The following is a 20,670-nucleotide window of genomic DNA, read 5'->3' as shown; positions in this document are numbered from 1 at the left end:
GAGATAGAGGTAGGCAGTGGCTGCCTTCCTCACTCTGTTGTCAGATTAGGCCCAAGGTCTCTAGAGCTTCAAGGTAGCTTGAAAACCATTCCAAAATTCTTAAACCGTGATCACACTAGTTGCTAGAGGAACATAACGGTGCAAAATCATAAAATGTAAGTTTAAAGCCATCTAAAGACTCACAATTCTGCTTATCTTTCAGAACTTAGGCACCTTGTGCATCCAGTTTGCGTGGCTCTCAGACCCCGCTCCTTTACTTTTTCACATCTTGCATTTTTGAATGGCATTAAAAACTTTATGAAAATACACTCTTTCTGTTGTATTTTATGTTTTACAGTTTTCTTAACCCCACTTTAAACAGCAGATTGTATGTAGCTAGCTATCCTGTAACATAGTCTGTACAACCTTTTTTGGAAAGTTTCCAAGTTTATAGTGTGTACATACTGTTTCATGTAGTGGAATTTGAAACTACGTAAAGAATGTCCTGAACAGAAATGCATGTTTGAAAAGCTAAAACATTTGTTAATCGTATAGAAAAATCAGTAGTATGAAGATCTTTGCAATCCTTTTGTAATTTCTAAAGCCCTCTACCATGCCCAAATAGTTTTGGTATAATTTTCTGTAATGTTACTGTAAAACCCTGTGTGTCTGTAGTTTGTGAGAGCTGATGGTTTAATGCACACTTGTTTTCTTTTCCTCTGTTGTATAAGATTAACAACATCTTTGAAATGAACCACCTTGGACTTTATTGATTTATTTTACTGTATTAATAATGATGTTGTCATTTGAACTCAGGTGTGGGATCTAAGTGACATAGACAAAGATGGTCATTTGGACAGGGATGAATTTGCAGTGGTGAGTAAAATATTCATTCAAAATATAGAAAATCCACTTACGCATTTATGAAATCTAGAATTTGTTTACATTTGAGAATGTGGAAGTCTTTCTGAATACCAACCTATGTGGGATCACTGACATATATTGCTAGGAATGTCCATACATGTAATGTGCCTCCTCCCAGAACTTTGAAATGTGTTACTAATTATACATTTATATGTACACCCATGATTCTTACAAATACATACACACCTCCAATCATTGCAAAAGTTGGTTTAGTCTCTTTTGAAAGGTTGCTTTACTTTTAACTTAAAACATATGTTTAGTGTTCTTGTATAACACTTACAAAAGTGCTATCCATGTATCTTACAGGCCATGCATCTTGTATATAGAGCTCTGGAAAAAGAGCCTGTGCCATCTGTATTGCCTCAATCTCTTATTCCGCCAAGCAAGAGGAAGAAAACGTTCGCTGGGGCCGTACCTGTTCTCCCTGCCAGTCCTCCACCGAAGGACAGTCTACGTTCTACCCCATCCCATGGTAGCATGAGCAGTTTAAACAGTGCTGGTAGTTTGTCCCCCAAACACTCTTCTAAACCAACTCAGGTATTTAATACGGTTTTTGTTTTGTTTTTAAAGTAAGTGTTGTCAATATGCCAAGGAAACATTGTCAATTCCAGGTGCAATATGTTACCATATGTATTTTATGTTAACAAAAGCTTTCCCATTCAGGGAAATCTAAAAACAAAGCTAAAATGGTGTCAAGGAAATTGACATGAATATATATTTTCTCTTTGTAAAGCCAACAGCAAATTGGGTGGTTCCTCTAACGGAAAAGATGCGTTACGATGACATCTTCTTACAGACAGACTTGGATATGGATGGATATGTGAGTGGACTGGAAGTAAAAGACATCTTTATGCAGTCTGGCCTACATCAGAATCTCTTAGCGCACATATGGTGAGTGAGATTCCATGTACTGACCCATTCCATCCTATTACGGTATGGGAGAGTTTGAAGGAATAGTGTTTATGTAATAGTCCTATAGCTTCTACATGTGATGTCTGATTGCAATAGTGACTTACAGCTGAAGTTTAGGAAAGCTCATTATTTCACCAAGTATAGGTCACCTGATACCCTCTAACCATTCATGTTCATCCTTTTGCTTTGGCTGTGACCACAGTACCTATTGATAGAGCTGTGGCTTTCTCATAAACATTCTTGCAGTGTTGATTGTTGAAGTGAATAGAATGCATGGTAATTCTCCCATAGAAATCTGTGGGAATCCCAAGATTGGTCAAGCAGTATTTTGCTTAAAGTGAAGAGGGACACGTTTCTATAACCCATCAAAATAAATAAGTGATGAATCCATATTGAAAGGTCCTTGCCTTAACATTGCACATTGTGTAGTTTATTGACTTTGTATAAAATAAGCTGTTACTGTAGAGCAGAACAGCTATACATATTCATTTATTTGTCACAGGTCTCTGGCTGACACCAGGCAAATGGGAAAACTGAGCAAGGACCAGTTCGCTCTGGCAATGTATCTCATTCAGCAGAAAGTCAGTAAAGGGATTGACCCACCACAAGTCTTGTCCCCTGACATGATACCCCCAGCAGAAAGGAATACTCCAGTACAGGTATAAAATATTTTTTTAAGCATTTTAATATGTGTTAAGCAACTTATTTTTTAAGAGATAATACATAGTACTAGAATGATGGTATTAGATCAAGGTGTAAACCATGTCCTTCCAGTTGCTGTGATGACGTGTCTTTTTCTAATGCCAGTTTATATTGCTTATTAGTTTTGTAAAACATTGTTGTGAGTTGTCTAAAAAGCTCTGTTTTTTCATCTTGATTTTATAAAACCTTTTTCCAAAGTGCAGCTGAATCGCTGCAAACTCTAAATTTTTGCAGGTTATCCTTTTGAGTAACTTCTTTATGCCATGTTCCTGTACAGACCAGACTTATTTTGAGCTCTTAACATACTACTGACACACCTCAATTCCATAATACCACTGCCGTTTACCGTTGTCTCCTTTTAGTTTGAGCATTAAGTTTTGAAGGCTTTGTCTTCATTGTTCCTGATGTTTTGATGAAACATTGATTTCCTGTTTATTGATCTAATTGTATTAACTGGGATTACCACAGTATCTCTATTTGTGAATATGGACTATATTCTTTAAAACCATGGGCTGATCAGTGAACAGTTTGTTCACAGTGTTCTGAAAAGGTAGCAGGGTTACTAAAGTGTGAATTTGAATGGAATTTCAGATTTTAAGGCAAGACTAGCTGAAATGAAAACACGGTTGACTTAGAGACTTTTTACCAGTTTGACTATTTTCACCTGACCTGAATTCTCACTTTAGTAAATACAACTATAAGTGTAATGGAGCACACATGGAAGCCCCTATTAACACAGTTACCTTCAATGTTTCACTTGATTGCTATTCTTTTATTTATTTTTTTACATTTATTTAAAACACACGCTATATAATACATAATCTATAATACAATGCAACATGAGCATAACCACTTTTGTGTTTTAGTGGTTCAATATCAAAAGAGGAGGAAAGTTCAGTGCAGCATTTCTAATTTGGTTTGTGAAATGTGTACTGTAAGTTCCTGAATATGGTTGCACCGTAGTGTTTTGGGTGGAATATGAACAAATATAAATTGTAGTAATGGTGAATGGTTTTCTTCAGCCCTAATTCCAGTGTCAAAATAATTGATTTTCTGGTATAAGTTCTTCATTCGGCAAGAGTTTGCATTCTAAGATCCAGAATATATGACTTGACGTGTGTATGCACGCTGCTTCCCGCTGCCTCTTGAGTGAGGTCTGGAGAATGGAGGGCTTACCTGAGACGGTGATTGTCTAAAGCATCTCCACAATGAATGCGTGTAGGACGGAAGCCAAAACTTTAGGATAGTGGCGTTAAAGATCCAGAGTATGAGATTAGGCATATTTTTAACATATGGAAAAGACAGCTACATAAAAACGTGCACATATGGAATAGTTTACTTAAATGTGCAAGGACTTAAACCATCAGCTTAATATTTAAACCCCTGCCCTGGGGTCACGTATATTATATGCCAGATTTCATATGTGTTACTGATACTGTATTAATAGTAAAAAATAAATGCAAAGTTTTCCCTGATTTAGTACCTTGTAGTATTGGTCTCTTCATCAGAAAACTGTGTATCAATAACAAAATGTAACCAGAGTTTCTTAATCAGACATTGCCAAGTAACATTTCATCTTATTTTATCAATTGTATCGAGTAACATTTTGTTTATGCTTTGCTAAATAAGTCGGTTGCTAATGACACTTGTTTGGAGAATGATTGATTGTTAAAGTGACACTATAGTCAACAGAACAACCACAACTTAATGTAGTTGTTTTGGTGTATATAGTCTGTCCCTGCAGGCTAAGAGAAAAGGCAATGTTTGCATAACAGACTAGTAACACCTCTCGTGGCAATCACTCAGACGGCCACTAGAGGTGCTTCCTGTGCTGGCATTCAGCATCTCCACGCTCTTCATGGAGGTGCTAAATGTTCCTTATAAAGATGCATTGATTCAATTAGTCTCTATGTGGAGATGCTGATTGACACAGTTCGGCTTTTTGCAGCACATGCATAATAGCAACCCAATGCATTCCTTTGGGATAGCATTGGATTGGCTGAGACATCACGTTTGTGAATATCAGCTATGGAGGTAGGGCCAACCGTGGCAAGACCTGCGTGGCACTGAAAAGTATAAGTAATACACCTTTTCAAAGTGAGGCAAAGGGGGCTGGCTACCTTAACAGTGATTTCACCACTGTAGTGTCAGAATATGTGCTTTGTGTTCCTGACACTAAAGTGTTCCTGTAAGTGTTTAATGTCTTGTATTTAACTTAACAAGTTGTGACTGAAATCATTCAGTGACCAAATTGTGCATGGAAAACCAAATTGCAAAAGGTAATAAATGGGTCAAAATAATTGGAAAAATAATCTCCATCCCAACTGTTACTACGTAAAAGTATTAGTACTTAACCTATTTTAGCCTAAATATTGCAATTTGGCTTTCTATTCACTACAATTCACTGTTTAGAGACTGAAACCCTTTGTCTCCTGTTATATCATACCAGATACTAACTACCTGTTGCCATGCTAGACATTTTAGCCCAGACAACCATTTGCAGTAGCACTGGCTTTCGACTTGCATTATTTTTATTACATGTTCAGTCTGTGGCTTCTTTTCTGCCCGGATTTCTCCTCTCCTCCAGACCCTCTCGGGTTACATGACCCCAGTAGGAAATGAAATGGCCAGCTTAACAGAAATGCGCCGTGTGAGTAAACTCCTGTAAACGATGCTCCTCATTCTCATACCTCACCTTTGGCATGCAGAATGTTCCTGCATCCATGCATGCTGTCTTCTGGCATGATGATAATTTTAGTGTATTTTGTGTTGCAACTTTAAGTACATTCTGACTGGTTGAAGGGTTAAGAGTGTGTAACTATTAATGTTTTTTTGTTTTAATATTAAAATTGAGCAATACCTCATTTCAAATGCAACTAGCCAATTTCAACAGTTTTACTTGCTTTTAACAATTCCCAGCCAAAATGTCCTTCTGCAGTTACGTCTGGTAAGTATTTACTTGGCCGTTACTGTGGCCATAGAATATATGTTTTAGGCAGTGCTATGGATAAAAGGTGTGCAGCACTCCAATGCAAAATCACAAACTATATTATTTAGTTAATATGTTATATTTATGACATGATATGATTTTCTAGTTTTAAGTGCTTTTCATTTTTGTTTTAAGCAATAAAACATGTCGTGCCCGAATAAAGTGTAATGGAAAATTTTGTCTAAACAAGTAATCTGCCATGAAAGCCATCATACCATGGCTTTGTAATTCTGACAAGCTTGCTTTAAACAATGAATGCATGTCTTTAAAATATTTAATCATATAATTCATCATTGTTGCCACCCAGACCTGATAGGTACTGAGAGCTGCTTAAGGTATTTACGTTAAAGATGGAGGACATTGTAATTTTACAGCAAAATGTCTCTTGCTGAAGCTGATAGCTAACTGAGCGTGAGCCAAAACCCAATGCTTTAAATAAAAAAAAACAAAAAACAATCGTATAGAATTGTGTAACCTATATTGTTCACCTGACTGTTCCGACACATTGAAAACATGCCATGTAAATTCATCTAACAGCTACTGACCCGTAAGCATGGGCATGACATTGGAAAGAAAGAATGCCGTATGAACACAAGCATGCGTTTCTGACACTTATTGCAATTTTTTTTTTTTTTTTTTTTACACTCAACCCAGAACATCATCAGGCTTTTGGGTAGTCATTGCTATAGAAATAATGTTTCTACTACAGTGTTGCCCCATGAAATACAGTACAGTCAAGACAAAGATGCAGTTCTTCACTGCAAGAACATTTTTTAATGTGAGCTTCAGAAATACTGGAAAGTGTCTTAGACTGTCATTTGCAAATGTCCCAACAAAGTCCTTTCTCTTGTGCCACTGTCTGTAGTAACATTGCTTCTTCCATAGACCTACAGCTTGCTCCCAGAGATCTTGGCATTCATGCATTGATCCTACAATCAGTGTCTCTACCTCTAGTGCAAGATTGATGCCCTATGTATATATATAATATAAATGTAAAGCTGTGGATAATTTTGTAGCATTTTAAGGGTTACAGAAAAAAGTAAATGCCATTTCCTGTTAGTTATTCAATTATTCCCATTTTATATAGGAAGTACTGTAGCCTTGAAATGTGACTGTTATTTTTACACAGTGAATCCAAGGAATATACTGCATTTAATTGGCAATTTATTTGAGAGGGTAACTTGATCTGTTTTTCCACGGTTAACCTTCTAATGCATACCTCTCTCAGGATAGTTCCAGCTCGGTTGGATCTGGGGAATTTACAGGAGTGAGAGAACTGGATGAAATAAGCCAAGAAATTGCCCAGTTACAGAGGTGAGTGGGAGACTTCTGTTAAAATCACACTGGGTGATTTGCATTTCTCTGAAGCACAGCATTTACTAATTATACTAGACACAGGTGTGTGACTGTTTATTGGTAGAAGGCTCTTGTTGTGTAGGTATGTGAAAAAAGGGAAATAAAATGAAAAAAAATTAGCATTATGTGTTGTGCTACACAATAACTCTTACATTTCCTCAACATACACTATCACTAAACACTAGCTTCATATTAATGCTACACATACATATATTTGTCTTTTTCTGATTTAAACCTTTAAAAGTGCATGTATCATACCTATATTAGGTTGATATTGTACTAAGTTCGCTCAAAGACTTAATCACTTTGCACCAGTGACAACCTTATTGTCTCAATGTGCACCAGTGACAAAAAAAAACTCATCTAGTTTGATCTGTACATATCCCACTAGTTTGATCAGTTCATTATTATAGGTCATTGTTTACAGTCAACAGCATCCTGTAGTTTCTAAATCACCATTCTACTTTAAGCTGTGAATCAAATACAATTGATGTTGCTGGCCCAATGCTTAGAGCTTGGATTATTGATCATGATATATGTTTATATACAGAAGGTTTATGTAATGCTTCTTGATCAGGCTGAATCTATGGAATCCTGGTGGTTCTATATAACTGAAAACCACAAACCACAGAAAAAGATTCTCATAGTAACTGCCCTAAATCAATGTATAGTGTGAATATACGGACATCCCTTTTGTATTAAAGGAAAACTCCAGGCACGTGCTGTGTGTGTGTGAAGTCTTGTCTTTAAAAAAAAAAAAAAAAAAAAAATGTCTTCAATAAAAATCAACACTTTTATAACTGGAGGCAGAAACGGCTAACTGGCTGTTAGATTTCCTACTTACATAAGCTCCACAGAACTAATGGTAGTAACAGGCACACTGGGCTAGAGCGTGCCAGCATTCCCTTCTTCTCAATGAGCTGTGTTAATTGAGGAGCATTGGTAGACTGCAATTTCGTGCATGCTCGTGGCTCCACCATAGAGGCTTCTGAATAATTGGTGAGTTCCCTGGTACAGAGTTGAAAGTCTTGATCGAGGATAAAGCAGAGGGCTTGCAAAAGCTGCAGAGCTCAGTCATGCAGCTTTTGGAAGCTGTTTTTTCACAGAATGGCAAAGGAAACATGCAGAACAAAAATAAATGGTAAAAGGGGGGTGTGCATACTAAACTTAAAATAAATAAATGCAATAGTGTGTTCTTTTAACATTGTGCATACCGTATATAATAAACTACAGATTGTAATCACTCAAAATGACCACTAGATGGCATTATTGGCATTCATGAGCTAAAAGCTTCAACAAAGATATTATAATAGGTTACTTACAGGTTACTTACAGCAGGGTCTATTTATTATTGCTATTAGCACATATATTTTTTTTTAATAGCACCAGCATATTTTGCAAACTTTACTGTGATACAGTGGTGATATATAACACAATATTCAGAACAGACTACATATAGTTGACAGATACATGATGCCAGGAGGGGCCTGTGCAAGTAAGTCTTAAAAAAAGATTTGATATCTGTATTGTGTTCCCTTAAATATATTAGACTGCACCTGGTATTATGGTAAACATGGGACCATTGAAATGGGATGAAATGGGATGCATGTGTCCTTACATGGGATGTAAGGACACCTAGCGCTATAGTTCCATCAATGAGGCTACAGGTGCTATTTCACTACTGGTACCATGACACTATCGTTTCGTTTGATACATTGTGCTCCCCTCAATCAAATGGGGTCCCACAGTGAATAATGAGCTCTTTGCAGCATGCAAAGATTGCTGCAGAGAGCTCTTCAAATTATCATGGTCTCATTTTAATGCCCAGCAATGAATTCGGGATTATTCTAGCTCCTAGTGACCGAATAATCTAAATTTTATTAAAGACAGGAGGCGAATATTTGCTTATCTTTCTTTACTGAAACTCCCAGCAGCAAAGAAACAGTTAACAGCAGTGTAAAAAAGTTTAACCAATCAGAGTGCATCACAGCAATATAAACTGTCATCAGGCTCCTCCCAATTCCTCTTTCTTGATGTAGCCGATCAGTTGTAGAGTCAACCATGTAAAAGTAGTCATTAAAACGATGAACAGGTAACGGTGAAGGTATCTTTAAGGATGAAGGTAGTGATCAACCCGCAGGTAGAGTCAAGGCAGAAGGCAAGCGATCTTCACACTAGGAGGAAGGAGAAACATCGTGAAAGTATGGTCTCTTTGGCAAAAGAAAACCAAATAAATGCAGTGAACTGACTTCCAATTTAGTGCAAGCTCTAACTATGGTAATAACAGAGTGGTATAACAGTAAATGACCATCTAGAATTTAATGAACTAAATATAATATAAAAAACGGGTTATAATAATAACGACCTAATGAGTCTAGGTTAGCGAAAGAGAGGATGTAAGTCATAGTTAGAAATTGGAGGTAGTACAGGATACTTACCTAGAAGGGTGGGAAGAGAAAACTAGGGTGGGAAAATATTCGCCTCCTGTCTTTAATAAAATTTAGATTATTCGGTCACTAGGAGCTAGAATAATCCCGAATTTTATGGCAAGACAGGAGGCTTCATATTTGCTATTTTAACGCACAGATAGCAAGGACAGAGAAACATGAGGAGAGTGTCTAAAATAAAAGGTACGGAAGGTGGATTCTCTAGACCAATCAGCGGAGGATAGAATTTCCGCTAAGGAACCTCCAGCTAAGAGTGCTGAAGAGGCGGCCGCGCCTCTAACCGAGTGAGCCCCGAAAGATGCATCAATGCCAGCCAGGGCTAGGAGCCATTTAATCCAGCGTGCAATGGTAGGGCACGAAACTGGTTGTGAGGCCGTACATAGGATACCAGGAGGGGCCCGGTAGGTGCTCTGAGAAGGGTAGTGCGAGCGATATAGTGTCTTATGCACCGGGCTACGCATAGGAGTGGTCTCTCCGAGAAGTAAGGGTAGCTCACGGTAGATGAGTTGGTCTTAGTGCGTCTAGTGATGTGAAAGTGTACCCCCTCTGGTGTGAAATCGAGGGCGTGAAAGTCGAAAGCCCTGATGTCGGAAACTCTTCGGAAGGAGACCAAGCAGAGGAGGAGAGCTAATTTGGCTGATAATTGGCGTAGGGAAAGCGCTTCGTTGTCCGGCCAAGCTTCCAAGAACGTGAGCATGACGGCAACGTCCCAGAATTGATTTATTTGGGATTCGGGGGTCTAGCGATGCGGATGCCCCGCAAAAGTCTGCAGACAGACGGATGTTTGCCCACCGAAGAGCCTTCTATAGGAACGTGCGCTGCAGAAATAGCAGACCGAAACACGGTAATGGTCCGGTAGGATTTACCCTGGTCGAATAGAGACGACAGGAAGTTAATAATATTAATTATAGGTGTTGAAAAGGGATCAAGGTTCCTTTCCAAGCACCAGCAACTCCATAGGCGCCATGCAGAGATGTAAGAGCGTCTGGTTCCTGGGGCCCATGAGTCCCAAAGGAGTCCCTGAGCAGTTGTCGAAAGGCCTGAGACATTCCACGATCCCCTGAAATGGTCCAAGCCACTAGTTGGAGATGGTCTTGGATCGCCAATGGGTGAAAGTTGCCTATCGAGTCTCTGAGGAGGTTGTGGGTGCAGGGTAGCAGCAGGGGAAAGTCCACTGACATTTCCAGTAGGTAAGGGTACCATGGTTGGGCCCGCCATAGCGGGGTCACTAGAGTTATCTTGACACCTTGAGTTCTGAGAAGTTGTAGCGTGCGTGGAATCATGGAGAATGGAGGGAACGCATATGCCCCTGACATCGGCCACTTCTGTAGGAAGGCATCGACTGCAAGGCACGCTGGGTCCGGTAACCAGCTGTAAAAAGCGTCCGTCTGCCTGTTGAGGCGAGATGCAAAGAGGTCCAGGTTGAATGGTCCCCGGCAAATCTGGAGATGCTGAAATATTTGTGGATTCAGTTGCCAATCGCTGGAGTCCCTCCAGTGGCGGGAGAACCAGTCTGCGACGAGGTTGTCTGTTCCCGGCAGATATTCCGCTCGCAGGGAGATATTCCTGTCTAGGCAGAACTGATATAATTCCTTGGTCAGGTCTGAGAGCATCTTTGATTTGGAACCTCCTAGATGATTCACGTAGCGGACTGCGGACACGTTGTCCATCTTCAGCACAACTGAACAGTTGTAGACATCTTTGGCGAAGCTGCGGATTGCAAATGAGCCTGCAATCAGTTCGAGGCAGTTGATGTGAAGTGCGCGTTCTGAGTGGGACCAGAGTCCTCCTGTAGAGGTTTCCGAGCAGGTTGCGCCCCATCCGAGCAAACTTGCATCTGATTCCAGGATGAAGTCTGGTTGGGATCCGAAAATGGCTCTTCCATTCCAGGCATCCATATGTTGTAGCCACCAATGGAGCTCGAGCCGGACCTCGTCCGTGAGTGTGATCTGTTGGTCGTAAGATGTCGACTGGTGTAGGTATTGGGTCTTTAATCGTTGCAGTGCCCGGTAGTGCAGTGGGGCAGGGAATATAGCCTGTATTGAGGCGGAGAGCAAGCCGATGGTGCGGGCTAGATCCCGTAGGCGAAGGTGTGGTGATATCAGTAACTTCCGAATGTCTCTTTTTATGGATTTTATTCTGGGTGCCGGAAGTTGAAGGACTGCTTGAACGGAGTCTATCTGGAATCCCAGGAATTGTATCGTCTGGGACGGTGTTAGAGATGATTTCTGGTGATTGATCACGAAGCCAAGATTCTGCAATAGGGCGGAGGTCATGTTTGTATGATGGAGGAGGGTTTCCTGGTCCTGTGCCATGAGAAGGATATCGTCCAGATAGATTATGGAGCGGATTCCTTGAGACCGCAGTAAGGCCATCACTGGTTTCATTAGTTTGGTAAAGCACCAGGGTGCGGAAGATAGGCCGAAGGGGAGGCAGGTGAACTGCCATAGTGTCTGTTCCCAACGAAACTGAAGGAGGCAGCGGTGTGCTGGTGTTACCGGCACCGTGAGGTATGCATCCTTTAGGTCGAAGCGAGAGAACCAATCTCCCTCGGAGAGTAGGTCTCTCAATAAATGGATCCCTTCCATTTTGAAGTGACGGTATACGATGAAATTGTTCAGATCTTTCAGGTTGATGACTGGTCGTAGACCCCCTGATTTTTTCTTTACCAGAAACATGTTGCTTACGAAGACCTGTGGGCCCACAACTCTTTCAATCGCACCTTTGGTGCATAGATCGTTGAGTTCGCTCCGTAGAGTCGACTCGTCTAGCAAAGACATTTTTATTGGGGTAGGAAGGGAATTTTGAATTGGTTCGACTGAAAAATCCAGGTGGAACCCGGACACCGTTTGAAGGATCCAAGGATCCTGAGTTAGTTGAGACCACTGTTGGGAAAAAAGGGTTAACCGGCCTGCAATAGGAATAAGAGAATAAGGAAGGTCCATTACCTGTAGCAGAGCGACCGCGTAGGGAAGCGGATCCACGTCCTCGGATTGCTCCGCGAGAGGGAAAAAATTGTCTGTGTTGGAATCGGGTATTGCCCGAATTCCAGGTGTCTGAAGGTCGAGGCCTGTAGCCTGTGAAGGCGGCTCTGCCAGTCGCTCGGCCTCTATAGCGACCAGCTCTTCCAGAAAAACGCTGAGAGCGAAATACCTTGCGAATAGAGGATTGTGCCTTTGTCAGTGTTGTAAAAACAGAGACGTGTTTACTTAGTTCTTTTATGAACTTGTCTCCAAATAACATGCCTTGAGCTTCTGGACCAAGTTCTTTGGTGCCTAGTTCGGCAAGTTTAGCATCAATTTTATAAAGGACGGCTTTCCGCCGCTCTGTTGATATTGCCACATTGGCATTGCCTAAAAGGCATAAGGCCCTTTGTGCCCACTCTCGCACCATATGTGCGTCAAATGTGCCACCTGATAAAGCCTCGTCTGCAATAATGAAGATTTGTGTGAGCGGGCCCGCCACATCCATCAACTTGTCTTGAGCAGTTTTAAGACCCTGTTCTAGACCTTTACGGGGGTCTTTCCCTGACTTGGTTAGAAAGGTCACAAGGAAGGGGTCGAATTCTGGTGTATTGGCCACCTTGTCTGGGATGGTGGGGCGTGGGCATTCAGCCCTTAATTTGGCTCTCACCTCTTTTTCTAAAGGCCGACGGAGCCACATTCTACAGTATTTGGCAATGTGGTCTGGGGGTGTCCATTCGGCCGATCTAGGGTGCTTAATGCACCTGGGGTCAAATAGAGGGCGTCCAGAGGTGTCAAATAAGGTATCTATGGGGTCAGACTCCGATTGGAGTTCCTCTAGAGGTATGAGGGGTTCATTAGTTGCAGAATCGGATGGATAAAGGTCTCGGAATGTCTTATGAGGCGGAGCCTCAGTATCAGAGTGTTCTGCGTAGTATTCGTCTAATACTTGGAGGTTAAAATCAGAGGTAGAACCCTCAAATGCGTCAAATTTATCATGTTTGGGTTTTGAATAGGGCACTTTAGGGTGTTTAGCGGGCGCTTTGCCTTTACCGGCGGTGGCGCTATCGCCCTTCCAAGGGCGTTTGCGAGGGGCTCCTTCATGTTCCGAAGTGTGAGAATCTTCGGAATCTGAGAGTTGGGTAATGGCCGCCGTAGGGGCTGGTATTGTCTGCTCGCTGAAAGCCGCTAAAGCTTTAGGAATAGATTCAGTGATGGCATTGAATAGCCAAGCCTTAAGTTCGGCAGAAACTGCTGGTTCTGGCACATCAGACATAATGTCAATAACAGTGGGGTCACCACAAAGAGAATAATATAATATACAATATATATATATAGTTTAAATTTTTTTTTTTTTTTTTATACATTTTTATTATTTTTAATTATTTTTAATTTTGGTATGCAGACAAACTAATTACAATGAGGCGGTGGACTTATACAGAAAGTAATTTTTGTAACAGTGGGGTTCATCCACAATATATCAATGGGGTTCACCCAGAGAGGAAGGACAATGAAATGTCCAAAATCAAATAACAGGTATGTGCCTGTGTCATCAAATAGGGATTACCCTGTATAGAGGCAGAAAAAAGGGGGTCACCCTTGAAGGAAGGCTAGAGGGGGTCACCCTCTGAATAAAGGCTTGAGGGGGTCACCCTCAGTATCAAGCAAGGATTTTTTAAGTTGAAAAAACCTGTCAAGAAAAAGGGAAATTTTGAGTATGTATCCTAATGATTTAAAATAAAAAGGTCTGGGGCTTTAAGGGATAAAAAGTACTTACCGAACAGCTGGGTCGTGTTCTGCAGTGGGAGCTGAAATGCGAGTGAACCGCCGCGCATAAAATTTCCGCAAGATGGCGCTGAGAGGAAGCCCGGGAAAAGGTAAATAGAAATGGCCGCGGAAAGAAAAGGGCGGGAAGCGTCTCTATGGAGACGCAAAGCAACACACGAAGTGTGTGAGGGAAAAAACTGAGCGGAGCGGACCGGCAAAATGCCGGGCGCTGCGGGGAAAGTGTGTCAGTTAAACAGACAGTATAAGAATACAAGTATGGTAGAAAAAATAAGAGAGGCAATTGTGTTTATAGGTTGACTGGGGAGTCAGCCCATGTCACCTAAGCAGAGTGTAAAAGCACAGAAAGGCTGAGAAAAATACTAGAATAAGTAAATGAATAAATATATATAATATTAAAGCAATATACTCATATAAATATATATAAAAATTGAGCATAAATAGGAGTATAATTAGAATAGACTCACCTGGGAGGCTAAGCAGCAAAGAAAGAGGAATTGGGAGGAGCCTGATGACAGTTTATATTGCTGTGATGCACTCTGATTGGTTAAACTTTTTTACACTGCTGTTAACTGTTTCTTTGCTGCTGGGAGTTTCAGTAAAGAAAGATAAGCAAATATGAAGCCTCCTGTCTTGCCATAAAATTGGCAACATCACTTGATATTTCTTTCAATATAAATACTTCATCTGCAGCCAATATGTATTTTGTTCAAGGGTTTTATTTGTGTAGTGATATTTCCTACCCAGTGTATAACGATTTAATGGGCAGACAGTTGCTGTAACTGCTTGGACTGAAGAGCGTTATCAGTGGATGAAAAGATTGTGGTTGTGTATAGTGGTTAGGGTGCTGTAGAGTTCCTTTAATCTCCTTCTGAACCACTTAGAAATCTTATGTTGATAGATGGGACCTTCTTTTTTTATTTTTTTTTATTTATTTTTTCTGGGCAGTGTGATGTCCACACATTTGTTTAGAAGTAGGTGTCCAGTTAAAGTAATGATGGAATTCATTGTTCAAGTTAGTTTTTTTAATTTTTAAACTAATTTAATATATTGGTGCTGACATGTAACTGTTGCCACATTTGTTGTTTTGTAAAAGTTACTGTACTTGTGGTTTGGTCTGTCCTCTACACCTCAAATCATTCACAAATACTTTTATAATGTATATGCCTACTGTTGGTCATTGACCCTCATCATAGATTTTCCTGCTAAAAAATATAACAAAATGTTCTATTATTCAGGTTTCTGGATACACCTATGCATTCACCCACTTATTTATTTTATCCTCTGTTATTTTATGAGAAATGCATGTGCTTCTTTTAATGGGCAGATTTTGAGTGTTAGTGGTTTTATTTCTACTATCTGAATCTGCTTACCACAGCTGAATAATGCATAATGTGTAACTTGTCTCCTGCAGGGAAAAATATGCACTTGAACAAGACATCAGAGACAAAGAAGAGGCCATAAGACAAAAAACAACAGAAGTACAGGTACTCATTTTGTAATTTGCCTATACCCAATTTAATCTTCAAATAAGCAGAGCTTTATCAGACATGAATAGCCTTCAAAATCAATGTACTCTGGTTTTGCTACCATTGCTTAGTCGGAAGATCCTGCATTGGTTTCTCATAACGATTGCAAAATTTCTTCAGGGATGAATAATCCTTCTTAAGGTTGTAAAATATCATTTTGCCATAGGAGCAAATATTACAAACCAACTGGACAGTTCTACTTATTCTTTCCTGGCAGAAGACCTTCGACTGTAGGTCGATCTGCCTGATAGTTCATAGCTTTAAATGCCTTTTTTTTTTTTTTTTTTTTTTAATTTGCCAGTTACTCACATCTGTGTGAACAACAAAAGCAAAATGCACAAGGTAAAACGTAGAGGTGCAATGCTTCCAAAATTTCCATTATTACTAATATTTATATTAAATATTTATTATAATACTTATAGGGACACTATAGTCACCAGAACAACTACAGCTTATTAAATTTGTTCTGGTGAGTAGAATCATTACCTTCAGGCTTTTTGCTGTAAACACTGTATTTTCAGAGAAAAAGCAGTGTTTACATTACAGCCTAGTGATAACTTCACTGGCCACTCCTCAAATGGCTGTTAGAGATCCTTCCTGGGTCATGGCTGCCTAAAATTTATCCAAACATTAAGTGTCTCCTCCCTCTGCATGCAGAAACTGAACTCACCTCATAGAGATTCATTGATTCAATTCATCTCCATGAGGAGATGCTGATTGGCCAGGGCTGTGTTTGAATCATGCTGGCTCTGGGGAAGCATTGTGATTGGATCAGGCTACCACCTCTGATGATGTCAGCATACTGTTTGTTTTTCTGAGTCTAACAGCATGCAGAGTTCAGCTTCAAGCTTGAATACAGTAAGATTTGTACTATATTTATGGAGGCACGAGGGGCCAAGGGGGGCTAGATGGTGGTGTTAACACTATAGGGTCAGGAATATATGTTTGTGTTCCTAACCCTATAGTGATCATTTATATTATAAATAAGTATTATTTAAAATTCAGTGTCAATTTTTGATATTAATTTTAGACAATAGCATGAAGCATTAAATGATGTGTACAGTACAGGGAAGGAATTTAATTAAACCACACAGCTCCTCCTTTGCTTTAAGACCTTGGTAGATGTGAATCAAATTAAATGGCAGTAGTCATTTAATACAAATAAAATATTTGTATTTGTATAAAGTTTACGATCTTCTCTTAAAAGAACAAACTGCTACACTGCAGTGGGTATTATCCCACCAGTGCCCAGGCACTGTTCCACCTTAAGATGTCATACTGTTTTATGGGTGTAGGGGCCGGCAGGGCTCAAGTAACTTGTCAAACCACACTAAAATTGTTGACCTCTTACTGTGGGATAGCACCATCAACTCTGTAGTTGTTATGATTCTTGGAGTACCCCTTTAAATTCTATTTTGATTTGTCTGCATGTGATTGGGGTTATCTTAAATCAAAAGGATAATCCAGATTTGGATCCTTAATGTAATAAAGTGACAGATCCCCTTTAAAAGTGCAACTTTCCTGCAGTGGTGGGAGGAAATTTTTATGTTAAAAACAGGAAGGGCGCAACTGCAAACTTTTAATTTGGAAGTTTTGTAATTTCATATGGCAAATGATCATTTCTACAGCACTGATTGCACAATATAAAGAATGATATGTAGAATTTTGGCATAGAAAAATTATTTTATTTTTTTCAATTCTTAACGTACTTATTTTTTGCAGATGTTGCATTGATTCTTCAGTATGTGGAAATTTCATGCAAATATGCATACATACGTAGTTTGTTTTAAAATGCTTTCTTTATAAGTTTCTCATTTCATACAAAAGAAAATAAATTCTGACAGGGCATTGTTCCACTGTTCTTTATGTTTGCTGTACTGTGCTAAGTCCTACAATACAGTGCGTAGATCATTGTTTGAGAGTGTCAGCTGATCAAACTGTGGCTAAGTGAGTTGTATTGGTTATAGTGACTGGATTATTCATTTAAAGTGGAACTATTCTTTAAAGTGGATCTATCACGTTTCTTTAAGTAAATAAAGAAAAAAACAAAAAACTGCATTTTGTATTCAGGGAGACTTTGACTCCCCATGATGCTTTGGTTGTGCTTGACCACCTATTGAATTCCGCATGTCGGAGTTAAGTTAATTTGCATGGTATGCTTTGGTTGTGCCTGTACATGTCAATAAAAAAAAGAAAAAAAAACCTTATGAAAATGTTGGTAAAAATAGCAAAAATAACTTGGTGAGCAGGTTGTCCATGCATCTTATATAACAGTTCCTCTTTAATCCAGTTAATTCTCAAATGTGTATATCCCATTGTTCTTTTTTTTTCCCTTTAACATTTTCTGTTGTGTCATCTACATTTATGAAGTCATACCTTGGGAAAAGTATGCTTAGGGAACCGTAATTCCGAGAAAACATGTTTCTATAATTTTTACAGAATTCCCATCAAATGAGTACAGGAGGGCATCATGTTTTAGATCTCATCCTGCATTTCTACAGGCATCATTAGAAAAGTTGGCCTTCTGTGTCTTTTCTGCATGGTGTCATTTCTGACTTAGGAGTTGAAGTCTTTCTTCCAGTATATAGCAAACTATTAGAAAAGATGTGGTGAGAGAAAACATGCTACAACTTCCAACTTATTAATGCAAAAATCAACATTTTCTATTTATTTGTTATACATTATATCAACACAAACCTTGGAAAAAGTTTGCATTGGTCACAGAGTTTCCTTTAAATGACATTTCCATAATTCTTCCAGAAACCGTTCTAATTAAATAAGAACTCCTTAGATCTTTTTTTTTAGGTGATTATGCTTCTTATGCTTTCAGGAGCTGCAAAATGATCTAGACAGGGAGACTTCCACATTACAGGAGTTGGAGGCACAGAAGCAGGATGCCCAAGACCGTCTGGATGAAATGGACCAGCAGAAAGCTAAGCTAAAAGATATGCTAAATGATGTACGGCAGAAATGTCAGGAGGAGGGACAAATGGTGAGCAGAAGTCTCAATATATTCTTAATGCATACTCTTGTATACTGACTAAAAGGAACGTTACAGATAGTTGGTCCCTTTTCCCATGTAAAGTCTGGGCTCTGTTTCATCGGATCTTCTCCCTACTGTCAATCTTGGTCCATCTGAATATAAAGGAGAGCCAACTGTTGTATTTTCTCAAACAACTGATATTTCTATCTTACACGATCTCAGTGTTACACACTAAATACTAATATTAGCAAAGTTAATCCAAATTGTAAAACTAAGGCAAAAATAGCTAAACTGTGACTAAAGTGGAGTTGGAAATTTTCTACAACTCCACTAGTTTAGCCTACATAGAAACATAGAATGTGACGGCAGATAAGAACCATTCGGCCCATCTAGTCTGCCCAATTTTCTAAATACTTTCATTAGTCTGCTTTTTGTTATGCAGCCTCCTGTATTTTAATAATGTTATGATAATTTTTTTCTCCTTATTCGTTTTTTTTCTCTTTTACTGCTATAATGTAATACCTGAAGCATTTTTTTTCAGTGTTTTTTCAAGATTCTTTATTATCCTCTTTTGGTTAATAATGGTAAAATTATAATGCACACTTTTTTTTTAGCTTTTTATATAGGTACTATAAACTGATCACGTTTCATAATTTTTTTTTAATGGAAAGTTGGGCTTAAAGGACCACTATAGAGCCAGGAAAACATACTCGTTTTCCTGGCACTACAGGATCTCTAGGTCCCCCTCGCGTCGGGCTCTAGGGGGTGGAAGAGGTTAATCCCTTACCTTTTCACCCCGCCGGGCTCCCTCGGCGCGGGTAACTCTCCTTCTCCTTTTCGCCGTCATCGGCTGAATGCGCATGCGTGGCAAGAGCCGCACGCGCATTCAGCCAGTCCATAGGAAAGCATTCTCAATGCTTTCCTATGGACGCTGGCGTCTTCTCACTATGAAGCGCCTCTAGCGGCTGTCAGTGAGACAGTCACTAGAGGCTGGATTAGCCCATAGGTAAACATAGCAGTTTGAATATAGAATATCTATTGAAAATCAATAGAAGTTTGCAGGACTCTGTGGAAACGGTTGCAATATAATTACCATAGATAACAAAATAACCAAATGGTATAACAAAATGTATCAGCTGTTTGTATCTATTCTTCCCATGTAAGGGCAAGAAGGATGAAAAAAATCAGCTGAAAATAAATAATCTAGTAAAGGTTCCACAATATATGTTGACCAGTACACTTGAGGATGAAATAAATTAGGGAAAAATTGCATGTAATCCCACTGTAGTAGAAAACGAAATTCGTCAATTATACTGTGCAGCCGACAGATTGGTTAAAATATACACGGTTTTATTTAACAACACTTAACTGTCAAAGACTCACACATAAAATATAAAAGACATTAAAAGTTCATGGGAGTTCCCAGATATGGAGAGCAACTGCTGTCTGGTTAAAGTTACGAGTGTCCAAAGAGATGTAAAAATCTTTTCTCACCGGCCGGATGAAGTCAGATGTGGACCTCCTCGTGTTTGTGGACAAACTTGCTGGCAGCCGCGTGCGTTCCACTGCGGCTCCGGTTTGCGTTCCAGCTTGCTCCCCTGGGACTCAGAGTAGAATGCCGCCTTACGCGTTTCGTGATCCAGAGATCACTTCATCAGAGGATGGCATTCTCGGTTCTCTCAACTGTTAAGTACATTCTGGTCTAATTGTTTCATTGAAACAGTAACTCTTTCTTTGCTGGAGCACATTCCATTTTGGTGTCGAATTAGTACTACATAAATCCTTTAACATTCATTATACAATTATCATAGTGGCATTAGCTCTTACTCTGCTAGAGCCTATTTCATTTAAAATCAAATTTCTACTACATTAATCCTTTTATATTCGTTATAAAATCCATACATTTAAATAATTTTCATTATCGATAAAATGAATTAAATCACTTTGTACATTCAATGAGACAGGTATCAATCAGCCCATAATTACTTGTAAAAAACGACAAAAATTTAGTTCATTAAATGTTAGCATTACTTGAGCATATCCTATCATAAGTTAAAAATAATACTGTTTGGAAGATTATGCATTGAACAGCAGTTTATCT

At 39.3% G+C, this 20,670-nt stretch overlaps 1 protein-coding gene across 2 annotated transcripts in view; it reads left to right on the top strand.

The window, feature by feature from the left end:
• Positions 1 to 20,670, top strand: part of EPS15L1 (epidermal growth factor receptor pathway substrate 15 like 1) — a 157,942-nt gene that overhangs the window by 42,310 nt on the left and 94,962 nt on the right. The window contains exons 8-15 of one of the 2 annotated variants that reach the window (XM_063455424.1): positions 796 to 855; positions 1,210 to 1,440; positions 1,637 to 1,794; positions 2,318 to 2,474; positions 5,105 to 5,167; positions 6,735 to 6,820; positions 15,472 to 15,544; positions 18,417 to 18,578. In XM_063455424.1, the coding sequence (XP_063311494.1) occupies positions 796 to 855; positions 1,210 to 1,440; positions 1,637 to 1,794; positions 2,318 to 2,474; positions 5,105 to 5,167; positions 6,735 to 6,820; positions 15,472 to 15,544; positions 18,417 to 18,578 (990 nt within the window). The remainder of the gene's footprint in view (positions 1 to 795; positions 856 to 1,209; positions 1,441 to 1,636; positions 1,795 to 2,317; positions 2,475 to 5,104; positions 5,168 to 6,734; positions 6,821 to 15,471; positions 15,545 to 18,416; positions 18,579 to 20,670) is intronic. The other variant, XM_063455425.1, reaches the window with a different exon arrangement.

Source organism: Pelobates fuscus, chromosome 5 (genome assembly GCF_036172605.1).
Source record: "Pelobates fuscus isolate aPelFus1 chromosome 5, aPelFus1.pri, whole genome shotgun sequence".
Taxonomy (NCBI): Eukaryota; Metazoa; Chordata; class Amphibia; order Anura; family Pelobatidae; genus Pelobates; species Pelobates fuscus.
This window is presented reverse-complemented; position numbering and strand designations above follow the sequence as displayed.